Below are 23,193 nucleotides of genomic sequence, written 5' to 3'. Positions count from 1 at the left end.
ACAAATAGTAGACATGTAATATTAAAGCTGGAAAGGGATCAAAAACTGTTATCTGAACATCAGGTGTCCCTGTTCTCTAGCAGGGGAATTTGCAATCTGTGTCTTCACGGTACAGCAGGAGAGCTCGTTAACAGTCTCGACTCCTCTGCTGTCCGTACTGGCCTCAGCAAGATGCTTGATCCCTCTGAGTGTAAAATAAAACCACAAGAATTTTTTTGGAATACTTCCCCAAGTAGTCGTTGGATTTTTATTATTTGCCAGGTACTATTTAAATGCTTCACATATTTTCTTGCATTTAATCCTCACTGAATTCCTATGACATTTGTCCCTTTTGCTAATCTAGCCCAACAAGTCACAAAACTATCTAGGAAAACAGGTGAGCTTAAAGGATGTACGCTGCTACTTTTAAATCATTACGATTTATTGGAATTAAAGTTTCTTGGAGAAAACATAAACTAGTACCTACTGGAAAAAGTCATTCTCTTTCCATTCAGGCTCTATACACGAGTAGAGTCTATTTTATTTGAACTGATCATTTCCAAAATTAAATCTGCTATTATATATACCACACTTTAAATCATTTTATTTTATAAAAATTTCAAAAATGTTCCTCCATTTGCAGTTCTTAAGTCACTCTGTGTTAAGTTTTTGACTTTATAAAAAGTCCACATTTCATCTACTTTTTCCCTCTCAATAAAAGCAATCCAGTTTTAATCTGAATAAGAGAGTGGCCTGAGTTTCTAACTTACTTTGCCAGTTATACAGTAGTCCACCCTTATCCATGGGATATATGTTCCAAGACCCCCAGTGGATGCCTGAAACTGTGGACGGTACTGAACCCTGCGTGTACTGTGCTTTCCTGTACATACACACCTGTGATAGAGCTTCATTGATAAATTAGGCATAATAAGAACATCCAAAATGCCAGCATCACTACTCTTGAACTTTGGGGCCATTATTAAGTAAAATAGGGGTTACTTGAACACAAGCATTGTGTTAACCTTGACAGTCTATCAGATAACCGAGACAGCTACTAAGTAAGTAACGGGCGGTCCCAGGCAGGATGGAGAGGGGCGGCACAAGATTTCATTGTGCTACTCAGAAGGGCCCACAATTTAAAACTTATGAATCGTTTTTTTTCCTGGAATTTTCCATTTAATATTTTCGGACCACAGTTGACCTCGGATAACAAATTATGGAAATCGAAACCATGGATAAGGGGGACTACTGTACTTGAAATTCTTATGACAGTACATCCACCAAAGATGTCTCTTTCCTTTTAAATGCAAAAATTGCTTTCTCTGACTCCAAGAAGCTTCCTTTCCATTACCAGTAAGTGAGGTCTACCTACCTGTCTGTGGACATCAGGCCGGGAACTGGGCAAAATGGACTTGTTACCTGTCTTTGACAGCTGATGGTATTAAACTGCTAAAGTGATGTCAGGAAAAAGAAAATAGCTTTACTCTGTCAGTATAGACGTGTGGCTAAAACAGTCTTCAAAACTGTGGAAGGCCATCTGAAATTCTCAGTCACAAACTCTTTCGATAAGAATTCAACACTGAAACACTTACTTGAGTTCTTGTCTCTCCTTCTGGCTGTTACATAGGAAGTTTCCAAACTGGCAGGAATAGATGTGGTGTTGAATATGAATCAAAAACCTCTCATTAAACTCGAAGGCACAGGGAAATTGTTCCATTAGCTGCCAGACACACTCAATGAACTGGTCAATAACTGGAGAGATTTCTTTGGGATCACCATCTAGGTTGCCATATCTGTAAAGCAAAGTATGAGAGACGTTACGGCAAGGTTTTGGGGGGGTTCTTTTTTTGTTTGTTTTTTTAACTCGAAAGCTATAAAGGTAAAAACAATCATAGAAGCAACCCTAGTTCCTAAACAGATCTTTATCTTATAAACCTGGAATGCAGAAGAAGTGGAAAAACAACTTTTAAAATTCTAATGTCAAGAGAAACTTTGTAGTGACGGTCTGGGCAGAGAAGGGACATGTTGACGGTATCATTACAAAAGAACCGTGCTAGAGATAGAGACAGAATTCAAGGAGTCTTTCCATGGAGAGAGCAACCTTTCATTCAAACGTGCGAAGTACATCAGAACTTCTGAAATAAATCTTCCAATTTAATTAGTGACCAGGGGGAGAATGGGAAGAAATGCCTAAGCAACCTCAGAGTTTTTCATTTTTGCATGGTTTTGTTGGGAAGAAAAGAGGAAGAGAGACAGCTTTAAAAAACTGGTTCCCCAAGTTTCTGGGGGTATTTCCATTTCTAGACCAGTGTTAAAACTTGTCAATAATTTATTTCCACGTGACCACAGATTCCCGCATACCTTTGTATCTCTCGTATCATTGTTCTCCAGAGTACATCGGGAATCGCCTCCCTCATGTTTGTATTGATTTTTAAACGAAGACTGCCTGGTCCTTTACACTATTATGTGAATTTTAGAAAGAATCCAAAAGGGTGATTTGGGTGCCATCAAATACAGAATTACAATGTAGAACCTCATCTTCTCAGACGAGGATAATCAACTTGAGGGATAGGGATGAGCAAGGACCGGTTTAGTCGTTTTTTCCAGGGTGGAAACATTAGAAACTGCCTGGAAACCCCTCAAGACAAACGTTTACTCCCACTCACCTTTGGTCGCTTTAAAAAGGGGTTGCGCAATATGTTGTTTCCTCACCAGACACATTTATCAGCCATTTCTATATTCTTTCTGCCACAGATCCTCTACCTCAGAGATCCTAAGTGCCTATCAGACAGTCGGTGGAACCCCCCAAACTGAAAATAACAATTGATCGTAAGGTTACCTTTTGGGGGGCTTTAATTTCCTCATTTGTAAATTCAAATCACTGTGCTTTCCGGGAAAGATAATTAATTATAAAAATAGAATTCCAGAAAACCACATAATAAATGCTCAACTAATGCTAAATGCAAAAACTTACAAAAATAAATATGGGCTGCTCCATAAATTCAGAATTTATTTTAGGAAAACATGCAAACAATAAAAAATGTATATCAAAATCTCTACTATCAGCATGCTGCCTAAATGTAAATTTTACCTCTAAAAGACGAGACCATACCAGCTACAACACGTAACATTCAGGGATGAGAGACACCAGAACACCAGTCAGACATTACCATCCACACTAATCCAATGAGGCCAGTAGCCTCTGTTTATTGAAAGCCCAGTAGATGGGCTAGTAGGCAAGGAGCTGGGGTATTCACATACACGGTTTTAAAAGCCTTGCTATAACCCCGTGGATTAGGGAGGGTCTCCCCTTTAAACGGATGGGAGGCGAATGCTCAAGAGAGGACAGATGCCCAAGGCCACACTGTAAATGTCACAGCCTGGATTTGAGGCTGGATCTGTTGGGCTCAAAGCCTGGGCCGCCGTCCTACGTTAGCTTTCCAGAGATGCCTGGGACACAAATGCCACAGGATACGCCCAATCTAACTCCCCTTGTGGAAGATCAAAGAGAAACTGTTCCACAGGTGTTTCACAACGTGCAGCTTAAAATGAATGTTTGCACTTCAAAAATGGAATAATTTGGTAAATCAAATGTGTGTGGAAGGGAGGGAGAGTCCATCCTTTCTAGGTCGAATTAATGAACAAGCTTCTGTCTCGTCTGGAAGAACTTAACATTAGTTAGTTCTGCTCAGTAAATACTAGCCGTTCTCGAGCTAGAACTTCTTTATCTGTGATACAACATATTCAGCAAAATTTTAACTTCCTGAATAAGATACACAAGGAAACTCTGAAAACAAGGCTATTTTCCCCCACTCAATTGAGAACTTCAGAAACATTTTTTTCTCCTAAACATTCACTACAACAGATTTTAAAATATTTCTTACCTGTGATTAAACTTATGACCAAAGGAAATCCAGTCCTTTTCAATTAATACCTACACAAGATAGAACATAAATATATATCATGGAGAGAAGCAAATGAAGGAAAATAAGAGACCAGCACCAATAATTCTGAAGGATTCCGAATTCAAAGATTCTTGGAGCAGAAGTCACTCTCCTCCGTAACCTGCCAATGAACGAGCACTCCCTGTCCACCCCTACAGAGGTGCATGTCAGAGGGCAAAGTTGAAAGCCTTCCTTCCATAGGAAAAATAAGAGTGCACATATGACAATGTAATGCCACCACCCAGAGTGCTCTCAGTGAGCACTGTTCATATTGCTTCATGTATGGTCTCATTTCATTGTGGGGTAGGTATTACCACTCTCATTTTAGAGAGGGGGAAACTGAAAGGTTAAATACTCACCGAAGATCATGCTACTGGCAACTGGTGGATGCCACCTCGTAACTGAGCTCCAGAAACCACCACAGCCCATCTAGCCCAAGTCTCAACCAACAGGCGATGCTGCTTGTCGATGTAATCGCAAATACTAACCGTTTTACAAGAAACAATTAGGGATGTTTTCCAGTGATCTTCAGTATACTTTAGAAGAATTCTAGAATGATGAGGGTCTGGAACATATTAGAAGTTTCAGCCCTGCTTTCGAGTTAGGGGTAACATGAGTTTATACTCTCAGATTGTCTGGATTTTAAAAAAAACTTTCTAATCAAATACTATAGGATAGTACCATCAACATCACCAATGCTCTAAAACAGCCAGAGCTTTTCCCTTAAAAAAAGTAAGGCTTGGTTGAAGTTTGGCCTTCACAACTCCTGAGTTTAATGGGGAGGCATCAAAAAGGGCCAATGGTGGTGAAGGGGAGAGGCTCCCAGTGGCGTGTGACGCAGCCTCGCCCCTCTCCAGACATAAATGAAGGACTCCAGCCCCTCACCTCAGTCCAGGGGAGGGGTCTGAAGCAGCAATGTCTCTCCGAAGTCTCAGTGCTGCCACAGGTGACAGGAAGTTCTCTGACACATTCAAAACAAAGGGAAAGAAAAAGCCCACGAGTGGAAACCTGCCACTTCCCTCTTGTCCCCAGAGTGTCAGCTGATAATACTCGATAGAGGAGACCTAGGCGGTAGAGCTATCCCATCCCCAAGCACGGATTCAGGACCCTCTGAAGCACCTTCTACCAAATCATGGTTCAAGAGCAGGAACCAGGCAATCTCCCAGCTGCTAGGAAGTCCCTGCACTCCTTTTAAGATTCTGGTTCCGGCTTAGCCAAAGCTTCACCCTTCCAGGCAACTAACACAAATATTCTGCAGTTGGAAGCGACATGTCAAGTTTTGATGCACATCTGAAAGGTGCAAAATCTAGGAGAGGATGTAACCATAATTTCAGCAAAGAATGCAAAAACATTGTAAAGCTTTCAATATTCTCATCCAGAGTTGTGAAGGACAATTGAAAACATAAAAGCAGTAAGTGAAAACACTTTTTCCTATAGAAAGTTTTTTCTCCAAATATTTTTTCTGGAAAGTGTTTTCTGCTTTATAGTCATGTTACCTCAAACTTGAAAATATATATCAAACTTGAAATATATTTATACAAATGATGTATAAAAACTATTTTACAAAGTAATAGATATTTTATATTTGCCCCCAAATTCACCTTTAATAGCACTGATTTGAATTGGTTCCAAAATCCCAGAAATTCACCTTCTTATTCCAAGCCTCTTTCACCTTTTCCCCTTTAATTAATCATGCTGATCCACCAAGAGAAAAATAATGTTGAGGAGGAGGGGGAAAAGCTGCCGATAGCTGTCAGAAGAGAGGGCCATTCTGTCCAGGCACTGCGGGCATGGGCCAGTGGCCAAGCGGCCACACTCACCATGAAGCCCTTCAGAGTCCGGTAGTGAGGGTCCAGCAGGAGGCTGGCCACCGAGCACACCTGAGCAGTCCTGTCCCAGCCATCGGAACAATGAACCAGCACGCTCGCCCCTTCCTCTGAGACCGCCTGAAAAACAGGATGGGCAAAGGGTGGCTCTCAACGGGAAAAATCATCAGAATTAGCTTTGGCTTTGTACTCACAGAATCAAAAAAGAGATTTACAGGCAAAAAATCAACACCCAAACCTGTTCCTTCATTTACTGAGTGTTCACGCCCCCGTGTAGTTAGGCGGAGCCAAGGAGAGGTTTGGTGCTGGTAACTGAAGCATCACTTCCCTTCCCTTACATCCGGGAGCCACGAGCCCAGCTTCTGGACCACATGCAAGCAGGCTTCCTGTGTGAGCGTCTCCTAGCTCACCTTCAACCCTCTCTTCCTCCCTGCTGGGTTTCCACCCTAAGCCTTTCCAAATGCAATTCTGGAGCTGCTGCTGGCTGCCATCATTTTCAAAAAGGAAAAGACAAAAATTATAAATTGTAAAACTATGAAACTAGAGATAAAAGGATAAGAGCCAAGTAAAAGTGCCCAGCACTGAATAAATATTTGTTAAATAAATCAATTATCTAATAAAGGGGAGCATACCATGTCATGAGATATGGTTGTCTTTAGGTATAAAACGGACGGGAATTTATTAAAAAAAAAAAAAAATGCACTGGGCTTCCCTGGTGGCGCAGTGGTTGAGAGTCCGCCTGCCGATGCAGGAGACACGGGTTCGTGCCCTGGTCCGGGAGGATCCCACGTGCCGCGGAGCGGCTGGGCCCGTGAGCCATGGCCGCTGAGCCTGCGCGTCCGGAGCCTGTGCTCCGCAACCCTAGAGACCACAACGGTGAGAGGCCCGCGTACCGAGGGGAAAAAAAAAAAAAAAAAAAAAAAAAAAAGCACTGAACAACAAAATAGACAATGCAGTGAAAAGCAGCTTATATGAAAGTTGCAGCAAAATCTTCCTCTGGCAGAAGAGAATCTACCTGCCAGGTTCAGGAACATGACTTGCTTCTGCCATCACTGAAAAGGGGGAGCTGTTTGCTAAGATGGAAGCTTCGGGCCTCGGTCACTCAAGTGACTCACATTTGGATGTGCCCTCCTACAGAAAATTCTTTCCTCCACCCAGGACCAAGCCTAATTGAAGAGAGACCATTCTGAAAGTATGTTACCACTTGATCGCCTTGATGATATACTATCAACTGAACACGATCCTCTCTTTCACAAAATCCCATCTTCAGAGGGCAAACTTCATGGAGGTCTACAAAGCCAGCTCCCCATTTGGTAACACCCAGTTTAGTACAGAGGAGCTCATGCGGGGGAACAAGATCTCCATTCCGAAGTCAGAGTACACTGGCTGCTCTGCCCCATAAGTTATGTTCTCTGCATTCGCATACCTTTGCGATGAAGATTCCTGCATCCATGATGGCCTTAATATGCCTCAACCAGCCAGAGTTCTCCAGTCCCCAAAGAAAATCACTCATGGAGGGAGATTTAAGTTCACACACTGCAAGATAAATTGTGTTACAGAAACAAAATACAGAAGATCTCTCATTTTACATGTGATCATATTTGCAGGCAGTTCGTTAATGATTCCTTCACTGTAGTATTTTCTGGAAGACTTGAGTCAAGATAAATGCCCAAGCTTACTCATTCTACTGAACAGTTCCAAGTAAGGCTTTTCTATCTTCTTTGGTCACGGGGGACACTGCATCTGTTTAGGAGTATTATATTAGTAAAGTTTAAACCCTAATAAATGAAAATCATCGAATGTTACCATAGTAAAAATAAGAGATTTATTTATTCGTCCAGCAAAGATATTCAAAATGTGCCACCAAGAAGCACTTGAGTAAGAGTGCCCTGGAGGAAAAGACTCCTATAACGAACTCCAGCACTTCCCCAACTAGAACTCCATCATCTAAGCACTTCAGTTGCGGACTGCTATAAAAATACAAAACAGAACTGCCCCAGAAGTCTTAAATGGAAATGATCGAACTCCTCCTACCAACAACCTTACCCAAAGGGAGTAAAGTGTGTGAACTTAAATATGAGACCCTGCACTTCCGAATGCTTCTAGAGCATCAGGTTAGAGGTTTTCCCTTTGGTTGAAAATGAAGATAATCCAGGATTCCCATGATACTATATTTTACAAAACTAAGCCAGGTGTGTAAACACTTCTATAATATTATCACAAACAATTTCATCTCGAGAGCTTATCTTTTAGTTAACATGAAGCATGAAAAAACTTTAGGGCTCAGCGTTCTGACTACATATCACAAATATGACATTTCAAAGTTCCTGGGGTTCATACCTATAAAGCCCTTTTGAGGAATCTTATAAATTAATCAATGAAAATTAAATAATGTTCCATAGATTTTGTTTGTTTAAAGTGTTTCTTTGGGCCTTGATTTCTTCATGTGTAAAACAGGGAAGGTGTACTAAATTATATCTAAGTGTCCTTCCAACTCTAAACTCCCAGATTCAACTTTAAGTCTATGAAAGCATTGTGCATTTGCGATACATAAAAACAGTTAACAACGTTTAATTTATCAGATGCCCTTCCCTCAAATATGCCAGATAACAGAGGGTTCACTCGTTATTTCCCGCAACATAAGAGCCACACACAAAAAGCACAAGTAGTTAAATTCTGAGTCACAGACAGCAGCAGTGAGGAACAAAAAAAAACCACCGAGATTCCCAGCTTTTAAGGCCCTTCTTAAGAAAAAACCGTATTATGAATATGTTCAGGCAAGAGTCCAAACTCTTCCTTCCAAAAGCTTGCCCTGAGCTGGAAGCCCAGCTGGAGAACTGAGTTCTCTCCAGCATTGCCCTGGCTCAGGACACCGTCCCTTCGAGGTCACAGTGCTGCCGGCTCCCCACCAGCAGCGATTTAGATTGTTCCAGGAAGATTAACCTGATTTGCAGTCTTCAAACGTTTTTGCACGTGTGCCTCTCCACTGATTTTTAAAACTAAGTACCCTCTCAGGCCCCCTGGAATAACGCAGCATAATAAGACTGAAGGTGTGCTCGCCGTCTGTAAGGTGGCAAAAGGGCAGTTCGTTAGGGGAGGTGGGAAAGGACGGCTGGTTCACACCTGGACGGAGGAGCATCTCTAAGGCAGGCGAGGCAGTTTGAGGAAGAAGCACGTGCGGAAGTCAGTGCCGTAAAGCAATCCCGCCAGGGCGCCCCTGGGAAAATCTTCCCGTGACCTCGGGGTGTATGTACTCAGTGAGAAGACAGACGCTGAATCTGCTGCAACTGAAAAATGCCAGCCCTGGTGAGAGACTGGGCCGGGCGTGGCTCTGTCCTCGGGGACGCGGATGGGGACGGGCTGGCAGCAGTGCTGCCCAGGCCCTCCGTGCAGCGCACGTGACGCAGTCCCCGCCCCCTCTGTGCTGCGGCCTCTCCCGCGGGCGCCTGCTGTTTGGTCTTTCGGCCGTGACCCAGACCGTTCAACTTAATCCTAAAATACACACATTCCACCACGTAGAGTCTCTGGACCCACTAAGTCCTTTAAATCTTCCGCAGATAACACTGACTTGCAAACAGTTTTGTGGGGTTTTTTTTTCCACTGAACTAGCCCAAATTTCTGGTGGACATGATGAGGCTCAGGGCTAGCTGGCATCCTCCTTCATTTCAAAAAGTCCAGGGAGCTACAGGGATATCTTGGCATCCAAGCTCCGAAGCTCAGTCCAAGGACAAATGATCCCCTTTTGCCTTCTCTTGCCACCAGGTGTGGAAATGACAGCAAGTTTAAAAATACAGACGCCAGGCTCTCCAGCTAACTGGGAAGTGGCCTGTGCCAGTGGCCAGAGGGGACCGGCCAGCTCACAGAACAAGGCCCTAAAAGGTGCTGTGGAGAGGATGCCCAGGCCACCCTCTTCACTGGCTCACGGCCCAGGGGACCAGCTGCCGCATCCCTCCCAGGTCAGCTCCTTTCCTTCCACGCGGAGGACGCCTCCTCGTTGAACACGTCTGCTTTCAGGAACATTAAAACTGGGTACATTCAATAAAATAGCCTCCCGAGGTTTCACGCAAGGTAACGGCTGGGAGAGTGTTTCCCCTCACGTGCTGACTGGCGACTGTTAAGAGCAGTCAGCCCACGGGTGATTAATACACATGGACAGATGGGGGTACACTTGAGACTCCAAGAATTAGCACCTGGATTTTTAAATATAAAACTGGTGGGTTTGTTTGGATAAACTCAGGATAAGGCAGAAATACTGATCGGTTCACCCTTGTTGCCAAAGCTGAACCAATATTTACAAACCATTTTGCTGAACAAAGTTCATTTCAGCTGACCTCAGAGGCGTCAGGCACAGATCACAGAGACCAGACTTATTATACTAACCTGGAGTTTAATGCCTGGGTCTAGTGACATCTGTTTTACATAACAGGGCAACTATATCCCACAAACATATAAAAACAACACTTAAAAAAAGATCGATATGTGATGGAGAGAATGGCAGGGACATATATACGTTACCAAACGTAAAATAGATAACTAGTGGGAAGCAGCCGCATAGCACAGGGAGATCAGCTCGGTGCTTTGTGACCACCTAGAGGGGTGGGATAGGGAGGGTGGGAGGGAGGGAGACGCAAGAGGGAAGAGATATGGGAACATATGTACATGTATAACTGATTCACTTTGTTGTAAAGGAGAAACTAACACACCATTGTAAAACAGTTATACTCCAATAAAGATGTTAAAAAAAAAAGATCGATAATTACGGCACCTGAGGAAATAGGACATTTATTTGGAAGAAGATTAACCTCCATGATCTTCCTTAGCTATTTCCTATACCAAGCTCCTTTCTTCCTCCACAGTGACCGGATGGGGATCAGTGAGGGTGCAAAGCCTCCATGCGGACCCTGTGGCATTGGTCTTTCTTGTGTCTAAGGTCTAAGGTTGGAAGGTACACAGCCCTCCCCTACTTACCAGCCACACACATGCCTGAGCTCTCCTGATGCTTGATTTGTCTCCTTCCCATTTTGGAGTCAAAAACCCAAGCCCCATGAAACGGCCTTCAAAGAACTAGCAGAATGATAGTACTCTCCCTCAACCGAGCATCCCAGCAGGTGATACCATTCAAAGAGGACTTAATTATGGCCTGTGCAACAGAAGTGCTTGCTAAAGCCTGCCCTGTGGTCTCCCTTTTTTACCTAGAGCCCACCCTGGTGACAGAATAAACTCTGCAGTGAAGTGTACTCAGTCTATTAATGTCGGTGCTGCTCTCCTCCCCACCCCTGCCAACTGACATGGAACCCTCTTTTTTTTGTTGTTTTTGCGGTACGCGGGCCTCTCACTGTTGTGGCCTCTCCCGTTGCGGAGCACAGGCTCCGGACGCGCAGGCTCAGCGGCCATGGCTCACGGGCCCAGCCGCTCCGCGGCATGCGGGATCCTCCCGGACCGGGGCACGATCCCCTGTCCCCTGCATCGGCAGGCGGACTCTCAACCACTGCGCCACCAGGGAAGCCCTGGACCCTCTTTATAGAGGCCTTTACATTAATTGGAGAGATCTGTATAGTAGTTTCTCTGTATATTACTGGACACCAATAAGATTCCAGCTTTGTTTATGATGCTATTTTCTGGAGTCTCCACACAATTAACAATGCCATGAAAGCCATTTTTGAACAGCCTTGTCCTCTAAAGAATTCGATGCTAATATAAAATGGTAAGTTGCGATCCAGCCTGAATTCTGTACACCTGTGCTAGCACTGCTTGCGTTAGCAGCATAGATAACAGTATATGCAAACATACATGGGCGTGAGTATGTCTGTGTCGAGCTACTAATAAACACGTACGTGTGTGTAAATGCATGTATCCACACACACATTCCAGTAATACTAATTACCACTGACCTAAAGAAAACCAAGCAGCTGGTTCACAAAAGAATGCCCTATTAGCATTTACTAGCTTTGCATATGAATTTTGTGTCTAAAGACACAATTTGCCACAAATAAATTTTAAAATATATATGCCCATTTAATGTTACATTTACCATATATAAGGCTTGGGATTTGGTCATTTTCTCTCAGTGAACAGGAACTCAACCAAAGATAGGGCTTAAGGAATGAGCAAGTCTAAATAGGAAACGTAAGGCAGATGAAAATAGAGAAGCCTAGTCTGCGAGAAGGAAGGGGTGCTGAGAGCCTGTGAAGTCGGGGTGGGTGTAAGATATTAGCGGTAAATGCTGGAGAGAAGGCCGAGAATCATGCGAGATTAGATGTTGGCAGCAAATAACGGAAGTGGCGAAATAAGCAGTACACGTAGCTGGGGACGTAACCGGTGGAAAAGCATTCCACGCTCATCACACCGGCTGAGCAAAGCGGCAGGACCACTGCACCCATCGAATCTGAGGCCACGTTGTCACTGGTAAGCAGATACTGTATTGCCCCATCCCACCCGCAGCCTTACGGAAAAACTGCTCACCTTGTGGCTAACATGAGTCATGTCTATCTTTAGTTTTATGGGAGACACGTTCTTCTTCAAGTGCTCCTTTTGTAAATGTCCTAGTTATCCAAAAACTAGCTGTCATGATTAATAAAATGAAAACAAGAATTCTGAGGGTGAAATTTTTTGATCTTTCAATTGTCCCAAGGAACATCACGATACAGCATAATTAGGATAAAAAACAGCCATTCTTCTCCCATTAAATCTTTGTTTTCTCTTGTCCTCTGCTTTGCTAAAATCACCCAGAGATGAAGTCTTTGGCTTTGACATCCAACGAAAACATTCAGCCATCTGATCTACCCAAGGACAGCCCTCCGGAAGATCACTTATGAGAAAGCATCATCTCTTCCTGCTGTGACTTTCTGCCCTACATCAAAATCAGTAACGTCACTTTGTATTAATAAATAAAGCTTTTTTCTATGCAATGCCCAGCGTATAGAAAACTCTCAAGAACTGTCTGATGTAGATGATTGTCTGAAATAACTATGTAGCTCCTAGTGATTTCCTCTACATCCATTATCTACCATACAGCATATATTTACTCCCAATTTTCAGATTAGCAAGAGTGGCTTAAAGAGGTTACCAAGTCATCCATGGTTACTCGGCCAGCAAATAACTGAGCTGGAGTCCTGGCCACAACACGTACGCCCCAAAGCTCACGCTCTTTCCTCCCTGCCTCAGTGCTTAGAGCAGTAGATCTCAGTCTAGACCGGGCGACACCATCCGGCCACATTTTAACATCCTCTTACAACACAGAGAGAGCCAGGTACACACTCTTGATGCATTTCTTTCTTCCAAGTGACCATGAATTGATAACTAGTGGAGCCTAACAAAGAGACCTGCTGCTCTAGCAGAACATTTCTTAAAAAACCTTACCGCTGGGTGGAGCTATCCAGCTCACGTTAATGGGGAAGTGGGTGTTCTGTGTGGAAACCCATGCCCCATTGCTAAATTTTGAGGGACAGTGACCAGGTTTTCAGCCAGGTCTTATTGGCTGTCTCGTCTAATAGGTTAGTAATCTCAGGAAATTAATAATGGGCAAAGTCAGAAGATTGAGAACTGAAAAAAGATCAACCTTTATAGCTTTTCAGTAGCTCATAGCTAGCTGGTAGAACCTCACAGCATAAACCTGGAGGCCATGTTACAGGAAATACTTACTTTGCAATGAAAAACTGAAATGTGACTAGAAAGGGTTGAACGCTTCCATTTCTTCCAGGCTTGCTTAGCCAGCACCACATAAAGTAATGAGGTGAGGAAAAAAGAATCAAATAAACAGGACACTGGGGCTGAGAGTTACAACCTTACCTCTGAGCAGAGAAAAATACTTCGTGGGAACCTCGGAGCCGGGTGTGTCGGGGACTGTCCGCTTCTAGAGCTCGGTGCACCAGAGAGCGCCGGGCAGGCACGCCAGAGCGGGGAGTCGTCACACGAGCACAGCACCCACGGCCGTGGTGCCTCCCGTGACACACTCGAAGTCCTCTGCTTTTACCTGTCCCTTCTACACCCAACAAAGGTTCTGAACAACCGGGCCTCCCAACCTTCACACGCAAGCGCAGGTCACGTACCTCTGGGGCCACCTGACTTTACCACGAAACGTCTCCATCATCACTGTCCCCAATTCTAGGGGAAACGATAAAAGTGGTTCCCACTTGGGGCCTGCTAGAAAGATTCCCCTCTTTTCAGTTGAATCTTACAAACAGCCCTTCACTAGAGTATTGTCCAAACTGCTGAATGGGCACCGGGCCTTTGTTCCTGTGCTCTGGACCTGCTCCCAGCTGATCGGCTGGCAGGCTGAGGTTTGTATCTCTGTCAGACAACTTGCCGAGAAAACACCCACCAGGCCCGGCATTTTCGATGCACTTGTGCTGAGTGGACACAGACCGTATCACAAGGCAAGCACTTCCATGCCTCTGAAATTGTGCTCACTCCACGTCTCTCGAATAAAAAAATTAAGAAAAGTCACCCATAAGAAAGCAGGGGACCTATCAAATACCTGCCTAGCTGCCTGAATTAATCTACAGCTCCATTAGCTTATCCATTTTACACAGTACTTATTTTAAAACTACAGTACTGCTTCCCAAGAAAAAGCATAATGCACCTTATACTGGAAAGCACTTTACAGTTTGCAAGGAATCTTTGTTAACAAACCTGTGAGTTTAGACAGCAATGATATATTGCTTACATTGTTTTACAAATACAGGAAATGAGGTTTGTTCACGTTTACTCAGAGACTAAGGCAAGAACCCAAAGCCAGATCTTCAGACACTTAGGCCAGGGCACTTTCTACCCAAGCCACCACCCAGAGAGACTGTAAAGCAAAGTGGTTAAGAGTATGGTGTCTGCGACTTCCCTGGTGGCACAGTGGTTAAGAATCCACCTGCCTATGCAGGGGACACGGGTTTGAGCCCTGGCCCGGGAAGATCCCACATGCCACGGAGCAACTAAGCCCGTGTGCCACAACTACTGAGCCTGCGCTCTACAGCCCGTGAGCCACAACTACTGAGCCCGCCCACATGCCACAACTACTGAAGCCCGTGTGCCTAGAGCCCGGGGTCCGCAACAATAGAAGCCACTGCAATGAGAAGCCCGTGCGCCGCAACAAAGAGCAACCCCCACTCGCCGCAACTAGAGAAAGCCTGCGCACAGCAACAAGGACCCAGCACAGCCAAAAAATAAATAAGTATATTAAAAAAAAATTAACAGTGTCCAGTACATAATAATCACCCCATAAATGTTATATCATCATTACCATGTGGGCCTGTCCAATAAAAGAACCACAAATCAACGAGGATCACGGTACAATGATGGAAAGTACTAGGCTCAATTCTTGCTTTGTTATGTGATACCAAGAAGGGTATGTCTTTAAAAACGTTTTAATTAAAAATGTAACACAACGGACTCTGTAACTGGAGAGAGGCGCTCCTACTGGTCTTGAAGAATAACCTGTGGTGTTGTGAACAGCTTATGTGGAGGTCCAACGTGGCAGAGAACGCTCTAGGACCTAAGGGTGACCGCCAGCTGACAGCACTCAGGGCCCTCCGCTGAATGCAGCCAATAGCCTGAATCAGCCTGGAAGCAGATTCTGCCCCAGTCAGGTTTCCAGGTGAGGACGCAGTCCAGCTAGCACCTTGACTGCAGCCTTGTCAGATCCTGGGCAGAGGGGTCCTGGCTTCCCACTGACACGTGAGAAACGCCCAGACTCGTGACCCTCAGAAACTGTGACCTGCTAAGTGTGTATTATTTGTGTTCCATGTAACATACCAACCACAGACAATTTTGTAAATAAAGAAGGAAAAAGAAAGAACTCACCCATCGTCCTCTCATTCTAATCCAATTATCATTCTGGAAATTCTTCATAAATATGGTTTACTGAATAGTGAATCAGAGTGTGTATACAATTTTACAACCTGAATTTTTCACTTACATTATACACGTTCTCCCGTGTTAGTAATATATTTTTCACATTTATCATTTTTAATGGATGCAAAATTTTCTGTCAAAAGGTAGAGTGTTTAGTCAGTCTACTACTGTTGAACATTCCTGAGGCTTCCAAAATTCTATTATTATAAATAAAACACTACTATCAAAACAGGCATTATATGTCTTTCTTTTTTTAAACCATATTTTGGGTTAGTCCCTCAGGGGAATGAATCTGGTAAAAATATGTACCTCAGAACAAAATATATTAGGTACCTCTTGCCAATTTCAATGATACTAGAAATATTTAAAGTACTAGTTTTACCACATTCTTTTCAGTATTGAATATTTTAATGTATTTAAATTTAAATATTTAAATAAATTTTATTTAAATCAAAAAAAAATTTAAGTGAAAAATGGTACTTTGAGGTTTTAACTACATTTCTTTAATTATCAGAGCAAGTTTAAATGTTTTTCTATGTTTGTTTCAACTTACTTTTCTTTAAAGAATGATCTTAGATTGAGCTGCTTAACTTCACTGAGACACTCTCTTCATCTATAAAGTGCAGATAATACTACGTACAGCACACTATTGCTGTGAAATCAAATACAGGCAGACCTCCTTTTACTGTACTTCACAGATATTGTGTTCTTTACAGGTTGAAGGTCTGTGGCAACCCTGCACTGAGCAAGTCTATCGGCACCATTTTCCCAACAACATTTACTCACTTCATACCTCTGTACCACATTTTGGTAATTCTCGAAATATTTCAAACCTTCCACCAGTGAAAAGATTACAACTCTCTGAAAGCTCAGATGATGGTTACATCTTTTAAGCAATAAAATATTTTTAAATTAAGGTACATACAGTGCTTTTTTAGACATAATGCTATTGCACACTGAATAGACTACAGGATAGGGTAAACGTAACTTTCACATGCACTGGGAAACCAAAAAATCCCTGTGACTCACTTAACAGCGATATTCATTTTACTGAGGGGGTCTGGAACCGAACCTGCGATATCTTCAAGGTCTGCCCATTCGTGGATCATTTAAGTAAAAATACCGAGGAAGCCTGGCACGTAACAGGTGCTCTGTTTTTAGTTAAATGCACAAATCAATGAATAAGGGGTCAATTATACAGAACTACACTGTGGCCAACAATATTAATCTCAGATTCATGTAGAATCCAGGCACGCCAAAACTAGTGGTGGGGAGAAAGGTCAATTTTCTGGGCAACATACAAAAGGTGGAGCATGCTGACTGAAAAACAGGAAGGTGTCACTGCCATCGTGTCTTTCCCATAAACACCCGCCTACCTTGAAAACAGGTATTTCTTTAAGAAGAGGCACGATAGTGCGGCTCAATCTCAAAGCCCGGATGTGACGTAATTCCACGTGTCCCTCTCGCCCTCTCTCTCACTGATTTCCTCCCCCCAAATCAAGGATGCCCTAGGAGGTTTTTATTTCCACATCTGATAACAATTTCCTCAGCCACAAAAGAGCCTATTCCAGGTTCTTCTACGGTCTGTTTCAACAACAACAAAAGAAAGAAAATATAGGGCATCCTTTTATTATTTGGGGGAAAAACCATTATTTATTTATATGATCAAGAGAAAAGGCTCTGTGGAAAGCACTTAATAAATCACACAATTGCTACATAACTGAAAGGCTTCATTATTATCTCACTGGGAGGTGTGAATGCCACAAAACAGTTTGGTTTAGAACTTAGAAACCAAAGTTAACATGCAGTCAATCAGCTCCATAAAAGGACCTACACCGGATGTGAACTTGGTCCTAGATTTCAGTTTCTGATGAAATATTCTGCAGCTGTTGCTCACAGACAGGGCTATTTCAGGCCAGAATGAAAACAATTTTTCATTTCTGTTATTCAGAATCTCTCCTGATAATATCAATATCCCTGATAAGAGAAATTTTGAAAAAAATAATAATCATGAAGCAAATGCATTATTCTGCTTCCTACCAAGTGACCAGCGATACAAACCTTCCGATCTCTTTGATGCCAAGACAGCTGTTTGAAGGATAAAAGCCTCAAAAGGTGAGTCTGATTGCATCAGTTCATCAGCTGAGCTTCCACGAGCAGTTTATAATTTACTTGGTAAAAACAGATAGTCAAACATTGGTCAAGTCCCCTGAAAGGCATCCAGAAAGTTGTCCTTGCTTATTGCACGGACACGGAGCTGAAAAAGTGATGCGGAAGAGCCGGGATCCCTTATGAAACACAGGCTGCCCCCCCTCTGGAACTCGGTCAGTTTGCTGGTCCTTTAGAAATAGCGAGTCAGACCAAAGGTATGAGCGCAGGAGACATGGTTCCTAATAAGAAACCAAGTAAATGCTAATTTTAAAACAAAAGCCAAATCGCCATGTTACAAGCACTCCTGGGAGCGCCACCTCCTGCAGAGAAGAAAATATATGTTCTCAAAAGTCAGCTTATGAAATTACTAAATGAAAAATATAAAGCATGCTAATGTTTTTTAATGATTCTGATAATGAACACTCTTCACACTAAAACTAGACTACCCGTTCAATTACCGTACCAAGCTAGTGCAGTTTTTCAATGTCTAAAAAGCACAGCTTATAGCAGGGAGAGCCACACCGCCCATGATAATCTCCCAAAGTTTATGAAGTTCAATGCCCAAGGCATCCTCCTGTCACCTGAGACGCAGCAAATTTCACGTGGAGGTAAGATGGAGATAGATAGCTCTGGGGCCGTTGTTCTGTTGTTTTTTTTTTTAAGATGCAGGAAGAAGTTTCGTCTAACCGTTCAAACCCTCAATTTTAAACTATTTGCAATCAAGGGCATCAAAGTGTGGACTCACAGACTGTCAGGGCTGGATGGGTCCACAGAAATCATTAGTCTAATCCTCTCCATTTACAGCAGGTACATGACATGTTCAAAGTCTCATAATGACTGAGATGACCCCGGGAATCCAGGAAGGAGAATGGAAATCAGGCTCGTCTGTGACACTCAAGCTCCTCCAGCCCCACCGCTAGCTTCTCACTACCTCCTGCTCTGATTATCAGCACTGAACTGCACGAGTTACTGAGAGCGAATGCGTATCCCGAGAAAAAGGTAATTCGGCACTTTCTTTGTCCCTCTTCTCTACAGACCCTGCATTTCCGGTTCAGACCGGACCGCCCACTTCCCGGGCACACAGCGCCGCCTCCCCAGGGCCTCCCCCCAGAAGTGCGAGCCCAGCATCTACAGCCTGCCCTGGTCCAGAGGCACAAAGCCCTGGGTTATGCATCCTTTTTCTCTTCAGTTCCCACAAGAGGGAGGCGTGGGGGACATGACAACAGACTCCTCCCGGGGCCTTGACAATCGCAAGAGCATAAGCAGTGAACTAGGCTGGTTGTGCTTGGAATATATGATTTCTGGCAATTAGTTCACAGCTGGTGTGGCCACATAAATAATTCCTCTGTGTTGCATAACCCAGCTTTGCGACTTCCTCCCCCTGTGAGCACAGAAGCCTGGGCGTGCGCGTCTCGTGGTGCGCGCTGGGTGAAGGCGGAGGGAGAGCACGGCGGCAGTTGCTGCTGATGGAAGGGAGAACCAGGACGCCCTAACATCCTTCTAATGGCCATTCAGCCGCTCGGATTCAGTCTGTGAACCTCACGTCCACACGCGAACAGCTGGCGGTTGCTTTCGATGTAGGACTGCTTTATCTCCAAATGGTCTTGAATATGGGTTGAACTACTATTATGAGAGAGAAAGAAAAAATATCCCCGTGCACTTCTATCTTACGTGTTAGGTACCACCGGAGAGAGCCTGGCAGCTAATAGCACGTGACAAAACCACTCCACGATGACACACAAAAAAAGAAGAGAAAAGCTGCTAAATGTTTCAAGAGTCCCTGCATTTTTATACTCTCTTCCCAACTGACCCCACCCCTGCAAACAACATCATAGTAAAGCCCCATTTTCACATCAAGAGACCATCCCATCCCATCTTGGCATTGAAACATTTAACTGCATTTTTTAAATGCTGTGCATAAGGAAATGGTTTACCTTCCAGCATTTTTTGCAGACTGTTCCTCATGACATGGATGTTCTCTATCCCGATAAACTGAAACTTGATATTGGAATAATTGTCTTCGTTCTCATAGCCTTTCCCTGCAGCACGATTTGCCATCGCATTAAGCTGCAGTGGGCAGCAAAACAGAAGAGTCACCAGTGATATTCATGAAACAATCACAACACTTCCGTAAGAACATTCCGTAATGTTCCGTGAGAACATTCAACACGATGTGCCGAAGCATGCTTTAAACCCCGGGAATGTCGTGCTGCGCGAGGTAGCTACAGACGCGGGTGCCGAGCTTACATTCAACAGCATCAGTTTGTTGATGGGGCAACACTTTCGGAGCTGGAAGCATCCTATAGATAAGCCCTTTTGGAGACGTTCCCTGTCAGAGATGCCCAATCCAATGTGGGTCTCTGTACAGAGCCAAGTCGCCCCCATTGAATACCAAACATGACAGCCTTAGGCTGGCAGAGGAATATCAGCAGATACAGTTGGCAACACACAGCTCTGTAAGTTAAATTATTATATCTTCCAGTATTAGAATGCCAATAAACACATCAACGGACAGGAACAGTTAACGTCATTCCAATTTGCCTACAGGAATCCCTCAGGTACCCAATTCAACCTTGAGCAGGAATCGCTGCAACAAAACAGAGAGAGGGCAAGCAGGTGCTAAGCCTCCAGAGACATCTCCTCTGGCCACCCTGTTTAAATCGCCAGAGAGGATTTTTTTTCTATCACATTCATTATCATCATTTCATATATAAAAAGTCACGGTTCCTAGTGCAAACTGGGTTAAATGGTAATGGACTTTGAAGAAGAAATGTATGATACGCAAACTTCCGCCTTGTTCCTGTGTAACCAAAATCAAGAAGGGGACAAGTCCTGCCTTAGCCGAGAAACACACAGATTTCTAGAATGAATGTATTATTGTGAATACTCCATTCTTGCTGTTCAGCTAAGCGGGTCATCACATCCTAGACATCAAGATTCACTGACCATTCTCTTCCTCTGCCCACAAAGGGCAGGAGGGCTAGCTAGCCCAGGCGGAGAACTCACTACCAAAAAAATATCAGTTTTTAGGACCACAAGGCAGCTCTCGGGGGATATTCATCCTTTTCAAAAATCTAAGCTTAAAAAGCCAAGTTAAGTTAAAAGCATACATATTTTTTGACCCAGATTTCCTGTGTGTGAGAATCTGACACTCTTAAAATACCAGCACATAAAGACAGATGTCCAACGATGTTTACTGCAATCTTTTTTTTTTTTTTTAAATAACAGTTGAGAGTAAAAAAAAACGGAAAACCTATGAATATCTCCATAGGGCCATGATTGCATGAATTATGGTATATTCATACCCTGGACTTCTAATAGGCTCAAGTAGAGACACAGAGATAGAGACAGACAGATATATAGATGTCTAGATATTGCGGGGGGCAGGAGGGAGGAGAGAAGAGAGGAGATACGGGGCCATGACATGAGTAAGCTCCAGAATAATCTTCACACAATTATCCCATTTTTTTGTAAAAACAAGCCGACCTACAGACGTGAATTTACGTTTACGCATGCCGGATTAAGCAGAACAGAAATGAATGGAAGGCTATACCAATTTAGCAGCTGTTGCAGCAGACAGGCAGAGGTGGCGACGTGTGGGGAGGGGCTGCCAATACTACTCCAGATGCTCCTCCAGTCTTTGTTACAAAACCAGATATAGTGGGTTTGTAGTTGAAATAACAGGAAAAAAACATATGGCAGGCCCCTCACTTTCCTGCTCTGTGATTCAGCTCACGTGACATCAGCTGGGGCACACCCCACTACCCTGTTTCCCATTTCCAAAAAGATCATCCCCTTTCTCCCGGGCATGCTATGAGAAGGATAAAGGGTTTGGCCTCAATAAAGAAAAAAATATAAAAATAGTGTTATTTTTAAGACAACTGATGTTCATGCTTTAAATTTTAAAAATATTTTGAGCAGAAAATTTTTCTAAAATTACCTACAGACATTGTTCTTTTGAAACATACTATTATAAAAATATCACTGGTTTGTATAATTATTTTCCAAAGTTGCTGGCTTACTCTTTACAAGCTTCATAAATAAAATGGTTAACAGGATACGTGCAAGTATCTTTCTGTGACATGAACCTTATGTTTATTCTGTATCTTGAATAATTCAAGTTAAGCCTTCTCAGCACATACCACACTCTTTTTAAACAGTGAAGTGAATAAAAACCAAAACACTATTATTACTGTAATCTGTAATTAGGACCCTATGTTCGCATATTTTAGTAGTTGATTACCTATGACCTGGGAGAATTTATCGATGGTCTTCTTTAAAAGCAAAGGAGCCACACAAGATGGCCTCTTAAAAGTCAGCGGTACTTCTCATAATGGACAGAAGGTGGCAATATTTAATCTACCATCCAAAGGGTACTTTCTCAAGGGTTCCACATATTTTACAGGCCCTGTCAGGATAATCGGGAACCAGCTGACCCTGGTTCAAAGCAGGAAATAGTTTCATAATTAATAAAAAATTCAGAAGCTATCTTGGACCTATATGTATATTCATTCAGATAGAGTTCTCTCTTATATAAATAAAACACTACGTCTAGTTTGGTTCCCTGTCCCTCAGGCTGAGAATTCCATTTCACAGGCAAAGAAAAAGCTGTTCATTTCAGCTCCTAAAAGTTCTCAAATAGTGGGGGGAAAAAAAAAAAAAAACACCTCAAAAGGTCACATATTGTATGTTTTCAATTACAGAATGTTCTTGAAATGACACATTTATTGAGGTGGAGAACAGATTAGTGGTTATTTGTGGTGATGCAGCTGTTCTGTATCTTGACTGTGGTACTGAATATACAAACATACATATGTGATAAGACTTTACAGAGCTAAACACACACACACACACACACACACACACACACGACTACAGTAAAACTGGGAAAACTGGAACAAGATTGGTGGATTTTATCAGTGTCAATATCCTGGTTGCAATACTGTACACAGCTTTGCAAGATGTTACCACTGGGAGAAAGTGGGTAAAATGTACAAGGTATCCTTCTGTATCATTTCCTACAACTGCATGTGAATCTACAATTATCTCAAAATAGAAAGTCTAATTAAAAAAAAAATTCTCAAACAGATAAAACAATGGAAATAAATGCATTCCAGTTTCAACCTATGCTCAAAGAACACAACAGACAACTGAAAAGTGGTACCGGAAAAAGTGCCCTGTTTTCTAATCCAAGGTCACTCTACTATTTGATCATCTCAGCATCTTCGGGTGCAAGAAAGCTCATAAGTGAAACAAAAAGATTCACTCACTCTCCACAAACACTTAACAAACACCTACTGTGTGCCAGGCACTGAATGGAATAAAAACGTGAATAAGGAGTAGTTCCAGCTGCCACAAGCTTATCAACAAGTATGGAAGCGCAAGCACACAGCACCAAATAACGACAGACAACACCCACCAGGACTGGGCAGGAGCCGAGAGCCTGGTAG

The 23,193-nt window shown here is 43.1% G+C and overlaps 1 protein-coding gene across 11 annotated transcripts in view; it reads right to left on the bottom strand.

Moving 5' to 3' along the window:
• The window catches only part of MTMR7 (myotubularin related protein 7), a 92,870-nt gene that overhangs the window by 5,112 nt on the left and 64,565 nt on the right, over positions 1 to 23,193 (bottom strand). For all 11 annotated transcript variants that reach the window (XM_059049421.2, XM_067022729.1, XM_067022731.1 and 8 more), the window contains 5 exons: positions 19,678 to 19,810; positions 7,176 to 7,285; positions 5,744 to 5,869; positions 3,864 to 3,913; positions 1,572 to 1,772 (listed from right to left, as the gene is read on the bottom strand). In XM_059049421.2, the coding sequence (XP_058905404.1) occupies positions 1,572 to 1,772; positions 3,864 to 3,913; positions 5,744 to 5,869; positions 7,176 to 7,285; positions 19,678 to 19,810 (620 nt within the window). The remainder of the gene's footprint in view (positions 1 to 1,571; positions 1,773 to 3,863; positions 3,914 to 5,743; positions 5,870 to 7,175; positions 7,286 to 19,677; positions 19,811 to 23,193) is intronic.

Source organism: Kogia breviceps, chromosome 20 (assembly GCF_026419965.1).
Source record: "Kogia breviceps isolate mKogBre1 chromosome 20, mKogBre1 haplotype 1, whole genome shotgun sequence".
Lineage (NCBI taxonomy): Eukaryota > Metazoa > Chordata > Mammalia > Artiodactyla > Physeteridae > Kogia > Kogia breviceps.
The sequence above is the reverse complement of the archived record's forward strand: the minus strand, read 5'-3'. Positions and strand labels throughout refer to the sequence as shown.